This window comes from Plasmodium gaboni, chromosome 12 (assembly GCF_001602025.1).
Source record: "Plasmodium gaboni strain SY75 chromosome 12, whole genome shotgun sequence".
Taxonomy (NCBI): Eukaryota; Apicomplexa; class Aconoidasida; order Haemosporida; family Plasmodiidae; genus Plasmodium; species Plasmodium gaboni.
In genome coordinates this window covers 237,754-259,057 of record NC_031492.1, presented here as the reverse complement: position 1 = coordinate 259,057, position 21,304 = coordinate 237,754, and the positions used below count along the sequence as shown (strand labels likewise).

General features: G+C 17.0%; 3 protein-coding genes across 3 annotated transcripts; all 3 read left to right on the top strand.

The window, feature by feature from the left end:
* Window positions 1–171: 171 nt before the first annotated feature.
* On the top strand, window positions 172–1,209 carry PGSY75_1207300 (hypothetical protein; the record flags this gene model as incomplete). Its single annotated transcript, XM_018786663.1, has 6 exons — window positions 172–300; window positions 466–539; window positions 708–759; window positions 900–944; window positions 1,084–1,108; window positions 1,205–1,209. The coding sequence occupies 6 exons, from the start codon at window positions 172–174 to the stop codon at window positions 1,207–1,209; spliced, it is 330 nt and encodes a 109-aa protein (XP_018640528.1).
* Window positions 1,210–6,095: 4,886 nt separating this feature from the next.
* PGSY75_1207200 (hypothetical protein) lies at window positions 6,096–14,186 on the top strand (the record flags this gene model as incomplete). Its single annotated transcript, XM_018786662.1, has 1 exon — window positions 6,096–14,186. One exon carries the CDS (start codon window positions 6,096–6,098, stop codon window positions 14,184–14,186), a length of 8,091 nt encoding a protein of 2,696 aa, XP_018640527.1.
* Window positions 14,187–16,574: 2,388 nt separating this feature from the next.
* On the top strand, window positions 16,575–19,100 carry PGSY75_1207100 (putative small subunit rRNA processing factor; the record flags this gene model as incomplete). The annotated part of the gene is made up of 1 exon (XM_018786661.1): window positions 16,575–19,100. One exon carries the CDS (start codon window positions 16,575–16,577, stop codon window positions 19,098–19,100), a length of 2,526 nt encoding a protein of 841 aa, XP_018640526.1.
* Window positions 19,101–21,304: the final 2,204 nt, after the last annotated feature.

Here is a 21,304-nt window from a genome sequence, read left to right as displayed (position 1 = left end):
AATTCCACATAATATACATAAAACAAAAAGTATCCATCTAATTATTATTAAATATATCATCATTATAAATATAATAATGAAGTTAAATTCTTCATAAGAGAAACCTTTGTACTTATATATATATATATATATATATATATATATATATATATATACAAAATAATAAAAATAATGTGGGAGAAAATTCTATTTTTTATTGTTCTTATATTTCCTTTTTTCCTTTCATGTGAAGTACTTAAAAAGGGTAATGGAGATTTTATAAAAAAAAATGGCGCATTTTTCCAAATAGATAGGGATATGGTAAAAATATCAATATATAATAAATTTTCTTTGATCTAATATTTCTTATATTTATTAATTATTAAATATTTATATTGTATAATATTTAAATACACTTAAAAAAAAAAAAAAACAATAAGATAAAAACATTAAATTTTATTTAATATATGTTGTTTGATGTTTTAGAATGAGCCTCCTTATTCTGTTATTAACGTTTTTTATACAGAATCTCTTTTAGACGACAATTTACTAAATCAAATGTTAAATATAAAAACTTAATAATTATATAGAAATTTTATACATATATATATGATTATATTCTTTAAAATAATATATTATACTTATAATTAATTTGGGAAAGAAAAAATAAAATAATAAATAATATACCATCACATATTTTTTTTTTTGTACTTGTTATAATATTCTAGCGAAAAGGACAGGAAAATGGAGAAACATAAAACACAAAACTATTTCAGAAAGGCTATGCTAATATAATATAATATAATATAATATAATATAATATAATATAATATAATATATATATATATATATATATATTGTCTGATAAATATATTTATGTTTTTAATTCTTTTCCTTATATCATTATGATAAATATCTAGAGCTTAGATAACAACAAATATTTCATGGAATATTCAAGAAAACAGGTATATTTCATTAATCTCATATAATATCCATTATAAAAAATATGTTTGTAACATAAAATATTTTGTTTTCCATACAAACATACATACATACATGTATATATATATATATATATATATTTTGTATAATCTTATTTTATAGAAAGAACAAATGGAGGTTTTACTTGGTATATGAATAAAAAAATAAAATAATACATGAACTGTTCATATCAAAAGTTAAATATATATATACACATACACATGTATATATTTTTTAATAATAGAATAATGAAACATGGGTATAAACATATGGACTTTATATAGTGGAATCCATTTTAATGATTCACTTTCTTCATTTTGTATATATATGTATATACAATATACATAAAGATTTATATATGAATTTTATTCTATATAGAAAAGTATTAAAGTGTTGGATAATATTAATTTGTATATTTTGTTCAATATAAATATATATTTATATATTTATGTTTTACTTTTATCTTTTTAAAAAATATACATTTTAGTAATTTGTTATATATATATATATATAAGAAAAGGATAATAAACACATCATAATAACATTGTGCTAACTAAAAATATTTATATATTATATTAAATACCTTCATTTGATATATTTTATAATATAATTAATTATATGTGTTTTCTCTTAAGAATAATAGAAAGTATACATATATAAAATTATTATTACAAAATCATTGATATATATTTAAAAAGAAAAAAAAAATTTAAAAGGATTATACATTTAATATATTATATTGTATTATATATATAATATTTTACTAAGGAATAAATAAAAATTAAAAAATTATTTGAACTAAAATTTATAGAAAAATTGAGTTATTTATATGGAGAAAAAAAAAAAAAAAATTTTTAGTACCTTTTTGTTACAATAATATTTTGGGGTATTTTTAAAAAATGCTAAAAAATTCAAGAGAAAAGAAGCAGGTCATTCTAATATTTTATATATATAAATAATTTGGTGACAAATCTTAAATGTTTTTTGCTTATTTAAAAAACATAATAAAAAATATCTATTATATTATATATATTAATAATATATATAATATAAAATAAGAGAATTTTGTAAAAAGTATATAAAACATTTATAGTATGTAAAAACTGTGTACTAATTCTTATACTTATTTTTTTTTTTTTTATATATTTAAAAAAAACTCAAGTATATTGAAGTTAAATGTAGTATATAATTTAAAAAATAAAGCAAAAAATAAGGATAATAAAAGGAAAAAATATTTCAACAGTTATTTTTATTTGGAAAAAACAAGTCATTTATATATTATTATTTATAAAGGTTTATATATATATGTAATTCTTTAATTACATAAAATATATAATGATTAATTTATATGTGTTATTATATAAAATATTTTTGGTCATATTTTTTATATAATTTTTTTTATGTGTAATTATATGTGTTAAGATTTATTTATTTATATAAATAAATAAATATATATATATATAATTAAAGATTTCGTTCTTTCATTCTTCTTTATTTATTTATTTATTTATATAAATAAATAAATATATATATATATAATTAAAGATTTCGTTCTTTCATTCTTCTTTATTTATTTATTTATTTCTCTATTAATTTCTCTATTAATTTCTCTATTAATTTCTCTATTAATTTCTCTATTTATTTCTCTATTTATTTATTATATTATAAAATGGAAAGGCCAAATAGAAAAAATTAAGAATGAAAATAAAATACACAGATAGATACAGTTATGTTCAGAAGTTGTATGAATATAACAAAGAAATAAAAATTTTATGAACAAATAAATTATGAATTCTGAAGAATAATATAAAGGCCAATACACGATTCAATACACACCATAATGTTTAATATAAATAGTGCATATTGCATATATTAAAGTGCTTACTTTTTCACCTTACATTTATATGTTAATCATATAACTTACATATGTAAATTTAATATATAGAAAATGTTTCATATATATTTTTACATATATATTTATGTGTATACATATTTTAATTTTTTTTAATATAAGCATAAGAATTTATAATAGTTCTTTTCGTTATCTATATTAGATATTATTTTATTATACGGTACGTTGTTTGTATTCTTATTTTTTTAATTATATAATTTTTAATAATTTATGAGTATTTATTTTATTATTTTATTTTTTTTATGTGTATATATACATATATATATATATATAATATACATGTAACACATTTGTCATAAAATTTGTGTATGTGTTTCTCTTAAGCTTAATTTTTAAAATAATTAATATTTTTAATAGCAAAAGACAAATTTTAATAATTAGATGAGTATCATATGTTTATATATATATGTATATTTATTTATTTTATTATTATTTTTTTTATTTGATTAAATTATATTTATAATAATTTGCATTTAAAAAATGATGCTTATATAATGAAAGTCCTAATACACCATATGTAACGATTTTTATTCTAGCCATAATTTTTTTTTTTTTTTTTTTTTTTTTCTATTTTTATTAAAAATCTACATAAAAAATCAAAATGAGTCCACATTTATTAAAGTAGATAATTATATAAGAATATGTGTCCATATATATTGAATAAATGTGTTTTCTACATTTACATATATATATATTTTATTTTTTTATTCAAAAAATAATAATTATATATATTAAAATTAGTGAACATATTTTTATTATGATTTTTTTTTTTATTATTATTATATTAAAATGTATTAAGAATACACATATATTTTATTGAGGAACAATGAAATCAATATTTTTCTTTTAAATGTGAGATTAATTGTTGGTAGGATTAGAAAGAAAAAAAAAAAAAATAATAAATTTTATACATAAATATATATATAAATACATATATATGAATAAATGAATTACACTTATATATATATATATATATTTTTTATATAATATCTAGATCTATGGTAAATATTCTTTTTTATGAAAATTTTATATTAATCATAATGAGAATTACCTAAGTTCTTTTTTTTTTTTTTTTTTTTTTTTTCTTCATATTTATGAAGGATATTATATATTTCATGTATGATACCTATACAAAATTTTAAATTATATTATGCAAATAATTAAGTTTTGTTTTCATATGAATAATTTATATTTTGATAAATTTTATTTTATTTTTTTTTTTTTTATTTGGAAATTTAATGTTTTGTTTTTATTCATTTTGAAATTAACAAAAATATAAGAAAATGATGAATGAATTTTTTTATATGGATAATATTATAGTATATGTGTGTTGTTATTTTTATTTTCTCAGCACCATGTATTAGTTGTAGACATATATGTATATTATTGTATATATAAATAGAACATATAAAACACACACATATATATATAATTTATTAATATTATTCTTTTTTTCCTTTTTTTTTTTTTTTTTTTTTTTCTAGTAATATATATAGCATTTATTTTTGATTTTAATATTTTTTTTAATGAAGAATGATGATAAGAATAATCAAAACAAGTAATATATTAAATGATATTATGTTTTTATGTATTAATATGAAAATTAGCTTATATACATATATATTTGATGTTAACTGTATTAAAATTTTGGAAATAAAAAAAAAAAAATTATAATTGTATGCATTAATCATATATCAATAGACATTTATTTTGTATTCATATATTATATATATATTTGAATAGATAATGGTTTATTTATTTATTTATTTTCAAATCCGTTTTTTACTATAAAAACATATATTATTTATATATGTATGTATTTATTTATTCCTTTTTTTTTTTTTTTTTTTTTTATTATTAATATTTTTATAAATAATCATTATTATGTTATATTCCATTTATTGAAATGATATCATGATAAGGCAGTATTTTAATTTGTTATTTCTTCAATTTTTTTTTTTTTTTTTTATGTTGTAATAATTGTTATTTTTTTTTTCCTTGCCTGTTTTAATCATTATTTTCATTTTTGCCTATTAATGTTAATAAGAAAAAGAAAAAAATAAATTCATACATTCTATTTATTCCTTCATATAAATGTATATATATATATATATTTATTTATTTATTTATTATTTTTTTTTTTATTATTTTTTTAATTTTAGTTCTATATTGGTTATTTATGAGATCTGTTTTATTTTTTTGGAATTATTTTATTTTATTTTATTTTATTTTTTTTGCTTTTTTGAATTTAATGTATGTCTTTTTTGATTTATTATATATACTTTTTATTATGATTAGTTATGTATTGTTCTTCATATGATGTTATGATATATTAGAAATAATTTTTGATATATTTTGTGTTCCGCGTTGATATATATATTATTATTTATTTATTATTTTTTTTTTTTAATAAAAAATAAGGGAAATATTTTCCCTTTATATTTATGTATATAGATAATAATATTATTAACAAGAGGAACCAAATAAGATTAAATGAGAAAACAGATTATATGTTGAACATATATATATATATATATATATATATATATATATGTGTATATATGTATATATATGTGTAGTTATTATATAATTCTGTTGTTATATATTTATTAAGAAATTTTAAAGATATAAAGAAGACTATATGAGTGTGCATATATATTTATATGTATAACTATATATTTTAATATATATATATATATGTATATAAACCAGTAGTCATTAATTTTGTAATATTGGAATTATATATTTTTTGATGGAATTATGTAAACAATATTACAAATATTATATATATGTATATAAAAATGTAATTGTGCTTGTTCTATAAGACAATATATGCCATACGTATATATATATATATATATAATTATTTATATATTTATACATATATTATTTTTTTTTTTTTTTCTTCTTGTTTTATCCCTATTATATATTTTGACATATGATTAGGACAGAAATGATGATAATATAATATATTTCATTTTATTTTTTTTATTTATTATCATATATATTCTATTTTTAATTCTATAACAATTTTGAACTACATTAATATATATAATTATATATATATATATATATATATATATATATTTATATGTATATATGTGAAATAATCATATTGTATATATATATTCATATTTCATTTTTGAATAAGAGCAATTAGAATTATTAAGTGTTAATATTATTCTACATATATATATATATATATATGTTGAATAAAGTAAAAATGTGTACTGTTTATATATATTCCAAAAATATGCTTGTGGTTAATAGTAATAATAATAATAATAATAATAGTAATAATAATATTTATAGTAATATTAAAAATGATAAAGTGGATATGTTAATTTATAGTTTCTATCAATTAATGGATCCTTTAAGTGATGTCGAAAGAAAATCATTATGGCTTTTTTTATTCAATAAGAAGAGATGTATTAATAATGTTTCATATGAAAATATTACGAAAATGTTATTATATGATGATGATTTATACATGTCAATATTATATGATACAAATATATTATTATATTTTGAAAAAAAAAAAAAATTATTATATGCTATTACAATTTATACTTATGTACATGCAATTTATTATTTGTTGTTACATATATGTGGAAATATTATATCAATTTTGGAGAGCCAAAATATTGTTCAATTTAATAAAGTAATTCATAATAAAAAATATAATGAATATTGTTGTAGTTATATAAAGTACAATGAAAATTCAATATGTGAGGAGGGTGTGAGAAAAAAAGGAAGAAAAAAAAAAAAAAAAAAGCACAATATAATTACTAAACAAATTATAAATATTTATAAAAGTATAGGATTTATTGTAACACCTTATGTGGATATAAGTTGTATAAGATATGAATCTTTTAATACATTAAGAATATTTATTATGTTGTATTACAGTCATAATGATACCAATTTTATGAAAAAAAAATTCATATATTATGGATATCTTAAAGAAACTGAAAAAATGATAGAACATTTTATATACAAATATGAAAATCCAATTTTTAAATATTTAAAAAAAAATATGGTAGCTTACGTAAAAATATTCTTTTCTTACCCTCTAAATAATAAAAACATACAAAATGTTTATATGTTAAGATCTATATGTATATATATTTTTGAACGTCAATGTTTGAAATTTTGTCATTTAAATAATTATATATTACAACGTAATTATTTGAAAAAGTCTTATAAATTTTTTTTATCACTTCCAAAATTATTAAAATATTTGGTATCATTTCGGTTCCCTAATAAAGAATTTAATATTTTTATTAACTTTTCTTCTTATAATTTTCATCATTTCCCTTTTAATTATATGATAATATATTCTTTCATATTAGTGTTTCTAATTATAATATATTTTTTTAAAAATAATATCAAGAGAATATGTAGGTATATTAAATACTATGCAATGGTGGAGAGGCGTAATATTATTCATGTGTGCTATAAAAGACTATATGATAAGATGAATAAAATATCTGATCCTTTTATACAGATTTATTCAAATGAGTATACACATATGTATGAATATATTATGGAACTTTGCTTTAATGTGAAACATATAATAAGTTATAATAAGGAGTCGCTATATAAAAAAAATATAAATGACAATAATCATAATAATAATTATAGTAATAATAATGAAAATCGCAATAATTACAATCATAAGAATAAAAATAATGCAAAGGATATTTTAAAATTCTGCAGTTTCAATAGGATCAATTATAATAATCGCAAAGAACAAGAAGACGACGACGATGATGATGATGATAGTAATAAAAAAAAACAACCTTCAAAATACGAATCAGATGATATACAATTTGTTATAGTGAAGAGAAAAAATGTTCAGATTAATGATAATAATCATTTAAAAATTAAAAAAAGAGTTATGAAAAAAAAAATTGAAAAAAGAAAGAAAGCTTATAGTATTAATATAAGTTGTCAAAAATTTAATACTCACATATTAAAATTGAAAACATATAATAAAAGAACATTTTATATTAATATGAATGAATATAAAAAAGTTGTATTTAAAAAGTTAAAATGTATGAATAAAAGAATAAGTACTTATTTCATTAAAGACAGAAATGGTTTTACTAATATGTATAAGTCTAAAAAAAGATATTTTGCTAAAATATTAAAAAAAAAAAAATATGTACATACATATGAATCAAATAAAAGGGATAACAATTATTTTTATTTATATGAACAATCGTTTAAAGATAAAATGTTGAGATCATTATTTTATGTTATTAAATATAAAAATCTTTGTGATAATTTGATAAATATAAATTATCAAGTTTATGACTTATTAAATAAAAATGAAAAGAAAAAAATTAATTATATAGACAATAATAGGAATTTGAATCGTATTAATGAATATAATCAATTTTGTTTGAATGATTATAATGATTGGGCAGCATATACAAAAAATGATATTTTAAATTATATTTCTAATTATTTGTATGTATCACATATATATAATGATTTTGAAAAGATAAATAAGACATTACAAAGAATATTTACCTGTAATATGGATACTTTTTATAATAATAATAATAATATTGATGAAATTATAAATTTGAATAATAGTGATTTGCATAATCAAAATAAATATAATATATCAGAGAAATCATTTAATAGTAGTAATATGCATTGGTTTGGTTATAAAAAAGGTATGGAAGATGAAAATAAATATTACATACCTTTGAATAACGTGATGAATGACAAAATGAATGGATACTACAACACAAATAATTATGTTAATTGTATAAATAAAGATATTACAGAAAAGATGAAGGTTACTAAAATGAAGACATTAAACAAAGTTGTAATTTATAATAATAATAATAATAATAATAATAATAATAATAATAATGATTATGATGATAATAATAATCATAGTGAGGTTGGTAAAAAAAAAAAAAAAAGTTTAGAAGAAAAACAAATATATATAGATGAACATGTGGAAGAAAATACTATTCATATATTAAACTTACAAGAAAAGAATTTATGTAAATATTTTCAAGAAAGCCAAATTGGATTAATAAAATATATCGATTGCTTACTAAATGATTACCTTAAAAATATGAATCTCGATAAATATATCAATATAATTTATAAAGATACATATAATAATAATAAAATATATAAGGATAATATAGTAGGAGCTTTTTATAATTTATTTTCATCTGTTAAGATTGATGATATGATTAAGTGTAATTATGAAACATTTCAAATTTTATTAAATAAAAAAATAGGAGATATATTAAATATTTTAGATATATTAATAAACACCTACAAATCTTACGAATATAATAGTATGGATTGTTCATGTGATGTGAAGGAATATGAAAATGTATTTAATAAGAATTATGAGTACAATAATTTTTTAAATAATAAATATAATACAATTGGTAATAAGGAAGTACCTATAAATGAAAATCATTTGTTGGTTAAGAAACGAACAAACAAAGATAATCAAATATATAAAAAGAGTGATAAAGTTATATATGAAAATGTTTGTGATGATAATTTTATAGTTAATCGTAAGGTGTCTTCTAATAAAAACTGCATAAGTATTATGAATCAAACTAATAATAGTGATAGTAGGAAATTAAATTATTTTATAAAAAATGAAATATATGATATGGAATGTAACCAGAGGACAGAAACAAATCCGAATAGTGAAAGATCATATGGTATAATATATAATGAAAATGATATGAGAATTAATTTGGACATGTTATTAAAAAATGATATATCGCTATTTAATAAAAGTAGAACTGTAAATAGAACACACTGCGATAGAATTGAAAATAATAGTAATGATGATAATAATATATATAGAGGTAGATATATTAATCAACATAACATTATTAGTAACGAATGTATGAGGCAACATATTAAATATACAAATATAAATTATAACAACCATAAGAATAACTGCATAAACGAAAATGTAAGAAAGAAAAATACCATTACACTGAATAATGCATTGAATTATAATACAAATGAAGAAGATAAGGAAAACATTAGTTATAGTGATAATCATATACATATGAAGAGAACTATGAAAAATTATTCACATAGTTTGGATGTCCATTCTATAAATAAGGATAAACAGTTAAATGATACTAACAATTATAATTTCATTAAATGGAAAAATGTTCTTCCATATTGTAATACTTGTAAAAATAAATATGATAATAAAATTGAAATAAATAATTTTGATAATAACATTATAAATAAATATGAAAAGAATGAGTGTACGTATTGTAGTAATAAAATACAACATGATAAAATATATAATATAGTAGGAAAGGTTAAATCTGAAAATTCAAGGAATATATATAAATCAAATAGAACAAATAATACTGATAATATTTTAGGATACAATAGGGAAAACAAATGCATGAATTCATATTGTGTAAAAAAAAATAGTAGTAGGAGAATATACAAAGATGAAAATTATGAATATAAAAATGATGAATATAAAAATGATGAACATAAAAATTATGAATATAAAAATGATGAATATAAAAATGATGAACATAAAAATTATGAATATAAAAATGATGAACATAAAAATTATGAATATAAAAATTATGAACATAAAAATTATGAATATAAAAATGATGAACATAATAATTATGAACATAAAAATGATGAATATAAAAATTATGAATATAAAAATTATGAATATAAAAATTATGAACATAAAAATTATGAACATAAAAATGATGAATATAAAAATGATTGTTTTTTAAATATAAAAGGAGGAAAAAAAAGTATATTTGAAAATGTATTCAAACGTAATGACTTAAAATTCAAATTAATAAATGAAGAAAATATAACAAAACCAAATAACAATGTTTATGTTAATATTTCACAAAAGAATGATATAGAAAAAATTGAAAAGCAACGAGACTGTAATAATTCATTATTAAAATTATCTTCATATGGAATAAATAAAAGTAACAATAATAATGGTATTATTATTCACAATAATTGTAATATAAACAATATAGACCATTTAAGTAGCTGTAATAACATACCTAGTAGCAATAATGTTTTAAGCACTAATAACATTGATAGTAGTAATTATAGAAATGATATGTGTCTTAACACGAATGACAGAATTATATTTCATCAATATAAAAATAGTTGTATGATTAATGATAATAATGATTATAATAGTAAAAGTATAAATGAATGTGAAGCAGAAGATACTAAAGATACCAATGATGTTAAAGAGATATCTAATGGTGTTTTCTATAACTATTTGAATGATATGAATGATATGAATGATATGAATGATATGAATGATGTGAATGATATGAATGATATGAATGAGAGATTTTATTACAATTATTTGGATGATAATAAATATGATAGTGATGGAAGAAGTAATCATATTTGTAGTAATAAAGATTATAGTAAAAAATATTATAGTAACAATAATTATTATAATAATCATAATTGTAGTAATAATGTATATTATAATTATGATAGTATTCTGTCTAGTGAAAATCAAATATATAAACATATACAAGAATGTAAGGATATCAATTTTATAAATGATATGCAACATTACAAACTTAGTACTATTAAAAATAAGGATAATAATATTATTAATGGTGATATAATACAGAGTTATAAAAATAAAAACAGTAATAATAATTATGATAAAGGAAATGTGGGAAATTATTATGATATAAAAATAAAAAAAAATTCAAGTAATATGAATAATTCTAATAATATAATAAAATATGAACAAAATAATGATGATATAAAAGTTGTTTCAAATATACCTTATGATTTTTTAAAAAAAAAAAGGAATAGTACTGAAAATACACTTTTGATAAATCATCACAATAATAATAGTACTGATAATAATAATTATTATTATAATTATAATATAAATAATGATCTTTTATTTCATCAACTAAATAATATTAGTAATAACAGAAATAATGATATATCTTTAGAAAGGCGATTAAATGATTTTAAAAATTCCTTAATAAATAAAAATAAAACAAATGAAACAGGGAAAAAACAAGTTGACGTTTTGAGAAATCTTAAAAGTAAGATAGATGTTTTTTCTTATGTAGAAAATTATCTTTTAGATAAAAATATTGAAAGCAATAAAAATTATATGAAATTGAAAATTAATGAAATTGAAGACACTAAAACGAATAATAAGTATTATAAAAATTATGAGAAGTGTACAAATAAATATAATTGTAATAATAATAATAATAATAATATCATATTTAATATTGATGAAAATGATTGTAAAACTTCTAATAACAAGTCAAGAACTCTATCATTACAAAACGAAAATATACGTGAAAATGATTTTTTGAATTCATTTAAAATGTATGAAAATATAAATGAAAATTATAATGTACTTGAACAGAATATAAATAATATAAAAATTAAAAATGAACTAAGATACCCACAACAAAATAGCCATCATGAAAATAATAATGACGTAATTAATAATAAAAATAGTGATGATAACATATGTAATAATAATATTCATTTAATGAACCAAATAAGTAATACAAAGGATGATGACTTAAATGTTAAAATAATTAATACTAAACAATGCTCGTTCTCTAATAATAACATAAAACAAACATGTAAAGATAAAAAAAAAATACAAGATATATTACATATAAATGGACAATGTAAACCATGTGCATTTTTTTACAATAAAAACAAAGGATGTAGAAACGGGGATTCTTGTGAATTCTGTCATCATGTAGATCATTCAAACCTATCATTAAAACAGTGGAAAAAACAACAGAAAAAAATGATGAAACTAGGTCTTTTAAATAACGAAAAACTAAACATAATGGCAAGGATAGAAATAGCTAATAAAGAAAAAGAAAAGAGTTGTATTAATATGGAAAACATAAATAATAAAAAAAACATTACTATAAATAATGAAAATTATATAAGAAAAAATAATGGTAAGTTAAATGAGCCTAATAATAATATAGAAGACTATACGAGTGAAAATAAGGAGAATATTATAAATAAAAAATTGAATGCTTATGATATTTTTATAAGTCAACAGAAACTATGTAATGATGTGACTAGCATGAATAAAAAAGAATGTAATAAACAAAGTGATAATATTTTTAATAATTCATATATTGATGGATATAATGTAAACAATGTTCGAAGTACTAATCATATAAGTAATAATAGCATTATAATTAACAAACGAATGATAAGTAATAACAAAATTGTTATTAATAATCAACGTATAAGTAATAAAAATATGATATTTAATAACAACATTATAAGTAATAATATTATTATGTATAATAAAAAGAAAAGTAGTAACAGCAGTAGTAGTAGTTGTATCAATGCAATACATCGAAACAAAAGTACTAATAATTTTGTAAGTAGTAATATCTTGAGAAACATGACTAATAAAAAGATAGACTTAAAAAATAATATGATTTTTAAAAAAATGTCCACAAATAATTGTGAAATGAAAAATCCTAATCTCTGTTCTCTTTTGTCAAATGCATCTGAAAATGGTTCCTACAAAACAAATGATTTTCTAAACGAAAATGAAAAATATAAAACTAAAGATAATGATAATCATAAATTTAGTGATAATAAAAGGGGGAATAATATATTGAAAAGTCATAATATTAAACATAATAATATTAATGATATAAATGTATTACATAGTGATAATAAGTTTCATAATATTCACACAAATAATCATATAGGCGATTTAAAATATGAAGGTAGAAATATTACGAATGATAGGTTCAAAAAGAATATCATGTTAAAAAATAAAACAAATGAAAAAGATCCTATAAGACAAATAAAGCATACCAATATTGAGGAGGAAAATAAAAAATATCTTCTTCCTCTTAATCATAATGAAATATATTTAGGAGAGGACAATAAAATAAAGAGTGAAAATAATGAGACAGAAAATAATGCTAAACTACGAACAAAAATTATAAATAACATTGAAAAAAATCTTTTAGAAAATAGACATTTAAATTTTAATAAGAGTCATAATTATAACAGTATGATAAATAATATGAGTCCTTTAAATATGAATAATGTTTGTCATGATAAAAGGAAGATAATGAGTATGACTAAAGATATAGAAAAAAATATTATAAAAGAAACAAACTTATTTCCTAAATTTATAAGAAGCAATAATAAAATAGCTCAGGATTTCATAAATGTTACTGATAATAAAAGTACACGTGATATTACATGTATTAATGAAATATTAAAGCGCGAACCTTTAAAATAAAATGTAATTTAAAAAAAAAAAAAAAAAAAAAAAAAAAGTATAGATGATTGTATTCATACAAACTCTTTGCATAAATGTTCTTCATAAAAATATATAAGATAAAATCATAAAATAATTAATGGTTTGTTATAAAAAGGGATCATTTTATAAAAGGACTTATTTTTTTGATGAGAATAATATAAATATAAATAAATAAATATATATATATGTATATATGTTCACTAAATGTACAGTTTTTGTGTTTTTCCCTTTTTCTTTTTTATATATAAGGTATTATTTTAACTTATAATACTTTAAAAAGACTCATCTTTTTATTTAATATTTGATTAATATAAATGTATATGTTAATATACAAATAGTATCGTTTATATTATTTATAATTTTTTTTTATCATTTTATTATTTTATTATTTTATTATTTATTCATTTTATTTATTTATTTATTTATTTTTTTGTTGTTGAAAATTTATTTTGATTTATTATTGCTTACTATCTTATTTATTTTAATTTTTTTTTTTTTTTTTCCGTTTAATGTACTTTTATTATAATTTTATTAATTATAAACTTTTTTATTGTTTGAATGTGCATTTTCTTATAAAAATATATTTTTCTAATTTCCATAAAGTTTTGAAATGAGAATTACTATTTTCTTTTGATTAATTTAAAAATAATATAAGGTTAAAGATGATTATTACAAAAAATAAAAAATAAAAGTAAAATAATATATGTAAAACGCGGCTTTCTTTTTTTTTTTTTTTAAATCAAATGATATTCTACTTTTATGTGCAAAATTAAAATAATTATATTAAATAATTCTTATTTAGTTTAATATAATTTTATATTAATAGTTTTTCTTTTTGTTTATTTTTTTTTATTATTTTTATATATATAATTGTACTTGAAATATAACACTTAAAATTAAAATGCAATTATTTTATAATAAATAATGGTATTATAGGATTACAAAAAGATATATTTTTTTAAATAAGAAATAAGATCTTGTAAATAAGATTGAAATAAAAAATAATTACATATATAATATACACATATATTATATTAAAATATAATATATATCTGCAATATAAATATCATTGTGTAGAAAAATATAAGCTGCGGGTCATAATTATATTCTACATATAACAATATTATACATATAAATATTTAATATATATATATATATATATATATGTCATATTTTATTTTATTTATTTTTTTTTTTTACATATATAAATATTTTTCTTCATATATATGTATTATATACATGTTTTCCTAAATTTTTTTTAATAAATATATTATTATATAGCCATAATATTAAGAAATATGAAAAACTTTCATTTATGAATATTTATAGTTTATATTATTTTCATAAAATTGTACTTGGTATATTTACATAATATAATATTTTATAATCCCTTTTTAATATTAAAAAGAGGAAATTTTTTTTTTTTTCTTTTATATTTTATGGCCTTTTATATAATTAGTTTGCCATTTTCTTATTTTATATATTAAATGACATAATATTATATATATAATATTACATGTTATATTTTTTATTAAATTATATGATTATGTATATAAAAATAAAAAAAATTAAAAATATAATCGTATGTATTTTAAAATAGAGAAAAAAATAAAATACATATTGCGTGGAGTAGTGTTTTTCTTATATTTTTCTACAATTACATATATATATATATATATATATATATATATAATATTATATAAATAAATATATATATATAATATATATATAATTATATCATAAATTACCTTTGTTTTAAATTGAACTTAATTTCTTTTCTTTGAATTTTACATATATAAAATATAAAATTCCATTTTCTACTTGTTCTTCTAATAATATTAAATATTATATATATGAATATAGTGTTATTGTTTATTATATATAAATTATTATATATTACTATATAATATATATAATAATATATATATATATATATATATATATATATATGCTTAATTTTTTTTTTTTTTTTTTTATAATATATACATATATATATTTTATTAATTTTATATAAATACATAATTTCAGTGCTGTTAATATAAAATATACAAAAATATAAAGAATATATAAATTCACCAATATTAAAAAAATGAGATTTTTTATTTCATGAAAAAATAAAAAACTCATATTAAAATATATGTTTAAAAGTGATCGTTAAAATATTTATAAAAGAAATAGAAAAAGAAAAAGAAAAAAAAAAAAAAAAAACAGTATATATATATATATATATATATATATATATATATTATATATATAATATATATAAAGCACAAAATATTTTATTGAATAATTTATATAAAATATATAAAAGAAATATATATTCATATATTTTATATATATATTTAAGAAAATATAAAAATATCAGAAATGAATGATGATTATTTAAATAATAAGGAATCACAAAAGAAAGAATTGGATGAATTTGAATGTGAAAGAATTAAAAAAAAAAAACATGAACACGTTGATGGAAATATTAATGAAGAATTTGTTAAGAAGAAAAAAATAAAAATTGATAATAATTCAAGTAATTTTAAGGAAGAAGTAAATTGTAAAATTAGAGAAGATAATTTAGGAAAAAGAAAAAAAAATAAGAAAAAAAAGAAAAAAATTATGAATAACAATATGGTAGATTTAATTCCAAATACAGAAGAAGATGATGCATCATCTTTACCTCCAAGAAAAAAAATTAAAAATATGAAAAAAGAAGATAATAATATTGACAGTGAAGAAGAAATCTTATATAATGATAATATAGATGGTGAGGCACATCAAGAATCTGACACTTTTGAAAATAGTAAAACATTAAAAAAAATTAAGAATAAATTAAATGAAGGTAATGTAAAAAAAAATAAACATATACATAAAAACCAAAAATTAAATGAAGATAATTTCAAAATTATTAAAAAGAAAAAAAAAATTACTGATGCAAACATAAGTAGATCAAATAATTTTAATAATAAAATAAAACATTCAAATAATAATGTAAACAAAAAAAAAGATAAGAGCCATTTAAAAGATGCAAATAAAATCAATGGAAATAGAAAAACTAAAGATATTTATAATAACAAGGAAAATATTAAGATGACCTTTAATGTTACTAATCGTTTTACTGTATTAGGATGTGATTGGGATAATATTTCGAGTGTTGATATATTTTATTTATTTGAATCTTATTATAATTTTGAAAAGAGGAAAAAGAAAAATATTGATTATAGCAAAAGTAGAGCAGTTAAAAAGGTAACTATATATACATCAAAATATGGTGAAAAAAAATTGAAGTATGAAGAAGAACATGGACCAGTAATTAACTTCGATCTTTTAAAAAAAAAAAGTAATAAGGATGAAAATGCTTTGTATAGAAAAAATAATTTACTAGATTATATAAAAGATGAAGATGAAAACAGTGAGCATGATAACAGCGATGATGAGGAAGAAAATGAAGAACCTGTTGAAGTACATTATGGTAATAATAATGATAGTGAAGAATTAGATAACCAAGATGAAGATACAGATAATAATAGTTTGAATGATATGTATTCTGATAGTGAAGACAATAATGATAAATTAAAATATAAATCAAAAAAAGTCATATCAAAAAGAAATAGTTATAATAACGAAGGAGATATTTCTATATATAGGAATGACGAAGATGATGAAAATGAAAAAATTAGATTATATCAAATTCAAAGGTCAAGATATTATTTTGCCCTTGTTGAATGTTACAATAAAGAAATTGTAGAATACTTATATGAAGAATTAAATGATATGGATGCAGACTTTTGTATTAATTATTTAGATCTTAGAATAATTGATGATAATTGTTCTTTAGATGATTATAAAATAAAAGAATCATGTGATAAAATTCCAGAGAATTATGAATTTCATTATTCTGTAAGTACAGCATTAAAACATACGCATGCGCAATCTACATGGGAAGAAAATCCTAAGCGAAAAAAATTATTGTCCACCAAATTTAATGAAGAGCAATTGAGAGAATTAGATTTAAAAGAATACTTAGCAAATTCATCAAGTGATGAAGAAGATGAAGAAGATAAAGAAGATGACGAAATTGTACACAAAAATAAAAACAAGAAATATAATGAAAAAAATGAACGATATAACAAAGAGAGTTATAGAAAACTACTTCTTGGAGATTTATTAAATGATGATGATTTAAATGAAGAAAAAACATTGGAAGATCTTAATAAATCTTTAACACAAAATTCAAATGATGATATATATGATAGTAGTGATAATTTTGATGAAACACATTTATATCATAATGAAGATATTACTAATTTTAATAAAAAACAGATGCATTCCAAAAATGAACACACTAATACCCATTTTAATAAGGAAGATAGTAATGATGAATCCATTGAAGAAAGTGAATATAACTATTTTAGCAATGATGAAAATATTAATAAAAAAGATTATAAAAGTAAGTATAATGAAAAGAAAAAATCTAAAAATAATAAGGAAAAACACGATTCCGATGATAGTGATAAAGAAAATGAAGTAGTCAACGTTTTCAAAAATTTCCTAACCAATAAAGATAAAAAAGAAGATAATAGAAATCCATGGGAAAAATATTTAGATAAGGTGAAAGAAAAAAAGAAAATGAAGAAGAAGGCATATTTGGAATCATTAAAGAAAACAGATGAGGAAATTAAAAAAATTATAACTAAAAAAACAAACAAAAGAAAGAAAGATTCCATGATGAAAAATTACGGAGAAAAGAATAAGGAAAAAACAAATGATTATCACGTAGTTGATTCTAGATTTGCAGATTTATATAAAAATAAGGATTTCAATTTGGATATAACAAATCCAAATTATAAGAAAACCAAATTTAATGAGGATGTACTTAAAAAAAAAAAATCCATAAACTGAAAGGAAAAAAATCATTGGATTTTAAATATATATATATATGAAAAATTATACTTAATTTTTTTTTTTTATATCAAAGGTTTTTAAAGAACATGAAATGGTATAAAAAAAAAAAAATACAGCATACTTTTTTATAATTAAAATTAATTATATATATATATATATATATTCATAATTTAATTATCAATACATGGATACTATTATGATTATATATATTATTATGCAGTATTAGTATAATTTTTCTTTTCATTATTATTATTGTAGTAGTATCATTTTTTCCATATTTTTTCCTTTTTATTTAATTTATTATTATTTTTTTTTTTTTGAGTATTATATATATATATTGAAATTTTTGTTCATTTTTGCAATTTCTATATATATATATATTAATATATATGCGTATTTATTTATGTATCCATCCTCAGTATTTATAATATAAATTTTAATTCTATATTTTCATAAAAACTTCATTTTTTTTTTTTTTTTCTATATTTTTATTTTTTAATTTACCAACTTTTAATTTGTTAAGCTAATAAATAATTTAATAAAGTTAATAAATATTTATGTGTATAAAAAGTAATTGAAAAGATTTTCTACATTGAAAATGGAAATGTGAATACAGTTTTATGTAAAGAATGTTACTTTTCTATTTATTCATCCACATAGGTATTATATTAATTGCTTATAAAAAAAAAGAATAATATTGTATAATAAGGAAAAGACTAAAGGTTATGAAGTTTTTTTTTTTTTTCTTTTTAATGTTCATTATTTACAATAATAGAAGAGTAAATTTCATTAATGATACAAGAGGAAAATTTTTATATGATATATATATTATAATAAGACTTATAACAATGTTAAAATTTAAGATATTATAAATAAAATTTTTACTATCTTAAAAAATTAAAAAGAAAGGAGAAAAAGAAATATATAAATTTATGAATTTTCGAATTCATATGTATATTAGGAATTTTTTCATTTTCCCTTAATCTACAAATTATATATATAATTTTTTTTTTTTTTTTTTCTTAATTATATAGCTTTTTTTTTTATCATTATATATATATATATATTTTTTTTTTTTTTTTTTTTTTTTTTGCACATTTTAAAAAATTTTTTTACCTGATGCGTGCAGGTAAAAATGAAGAAAGATATAAAAAAAAAATTCCAGACAAAAATAACAAAAAAAAATATATATATATATATTATATTATATATATATGATATTTATTTACTTATAAAGAATAAAAAGAAATCATTTAAATCGGAGCAAGAGTATGTTTTTTTACATTTATAAAAATTTACTCTCATTAAATTTATATATGCTCAAAATATTCGTGTATCTTTATTTATTTTTTTTTTTTTCTCTTTTTTTAAAATATTACATATGTATATATATATATATATATTAATCTTTTTAATATTAATTTTGAACATTATACTTTGATATTATATAAAAAATATATATATTTATATACATATAAATATAAAAAATAATATATTAAAATTATTTTTATAATATAATATATATATATTTATATGATATAATGTAATTCACTTTAGTATATGTTTATATAATGCATGTGTATAGTTTTAAATATAATAAAAATAAATGGCAAATTATATACATACGATATTTTCTCCCAATGGCTTTATTTATGTATAGATTTAATTTGACTATTTTTTTTCTTATAAATATTATTCTAAAATAAAAGAGAAAAAATATAAAAAAAAAAAAAAATTAAGAGAGAGAGAGCGTAAAATAAGTGATAATATAAAAAGGAATATAAAATAATGATATATTTTACCATTTACATAAATATGTATTTTTAAAAGATTAATTAAAACACATTTATAATTACACTTATTTTTATTTTTTATATTTTTAATAATATTTAGTATATGTAAACTTTATAAAATAATTTCCATGATATCATAATAAAGTTTTTAAAAAAATTCCTTTTTTTTTTTTTTTTTTTTCATAAGAGTTGTTTATGTTTAATATATATGAATATTTATATATGTATCCCTTTTTTCTTTTTTTTTTTTCAAATAACATAATGTTTTACCTTTTTTTAATCACTTAACATTTCTGGCATATTATTTTTTTTTCGTATATTATATATTGTTCAAATAATTTTGAACATATTGACACTTATGTGTATATAATATGATATATATAGCAAAATAAAAATAGAAAATAATTG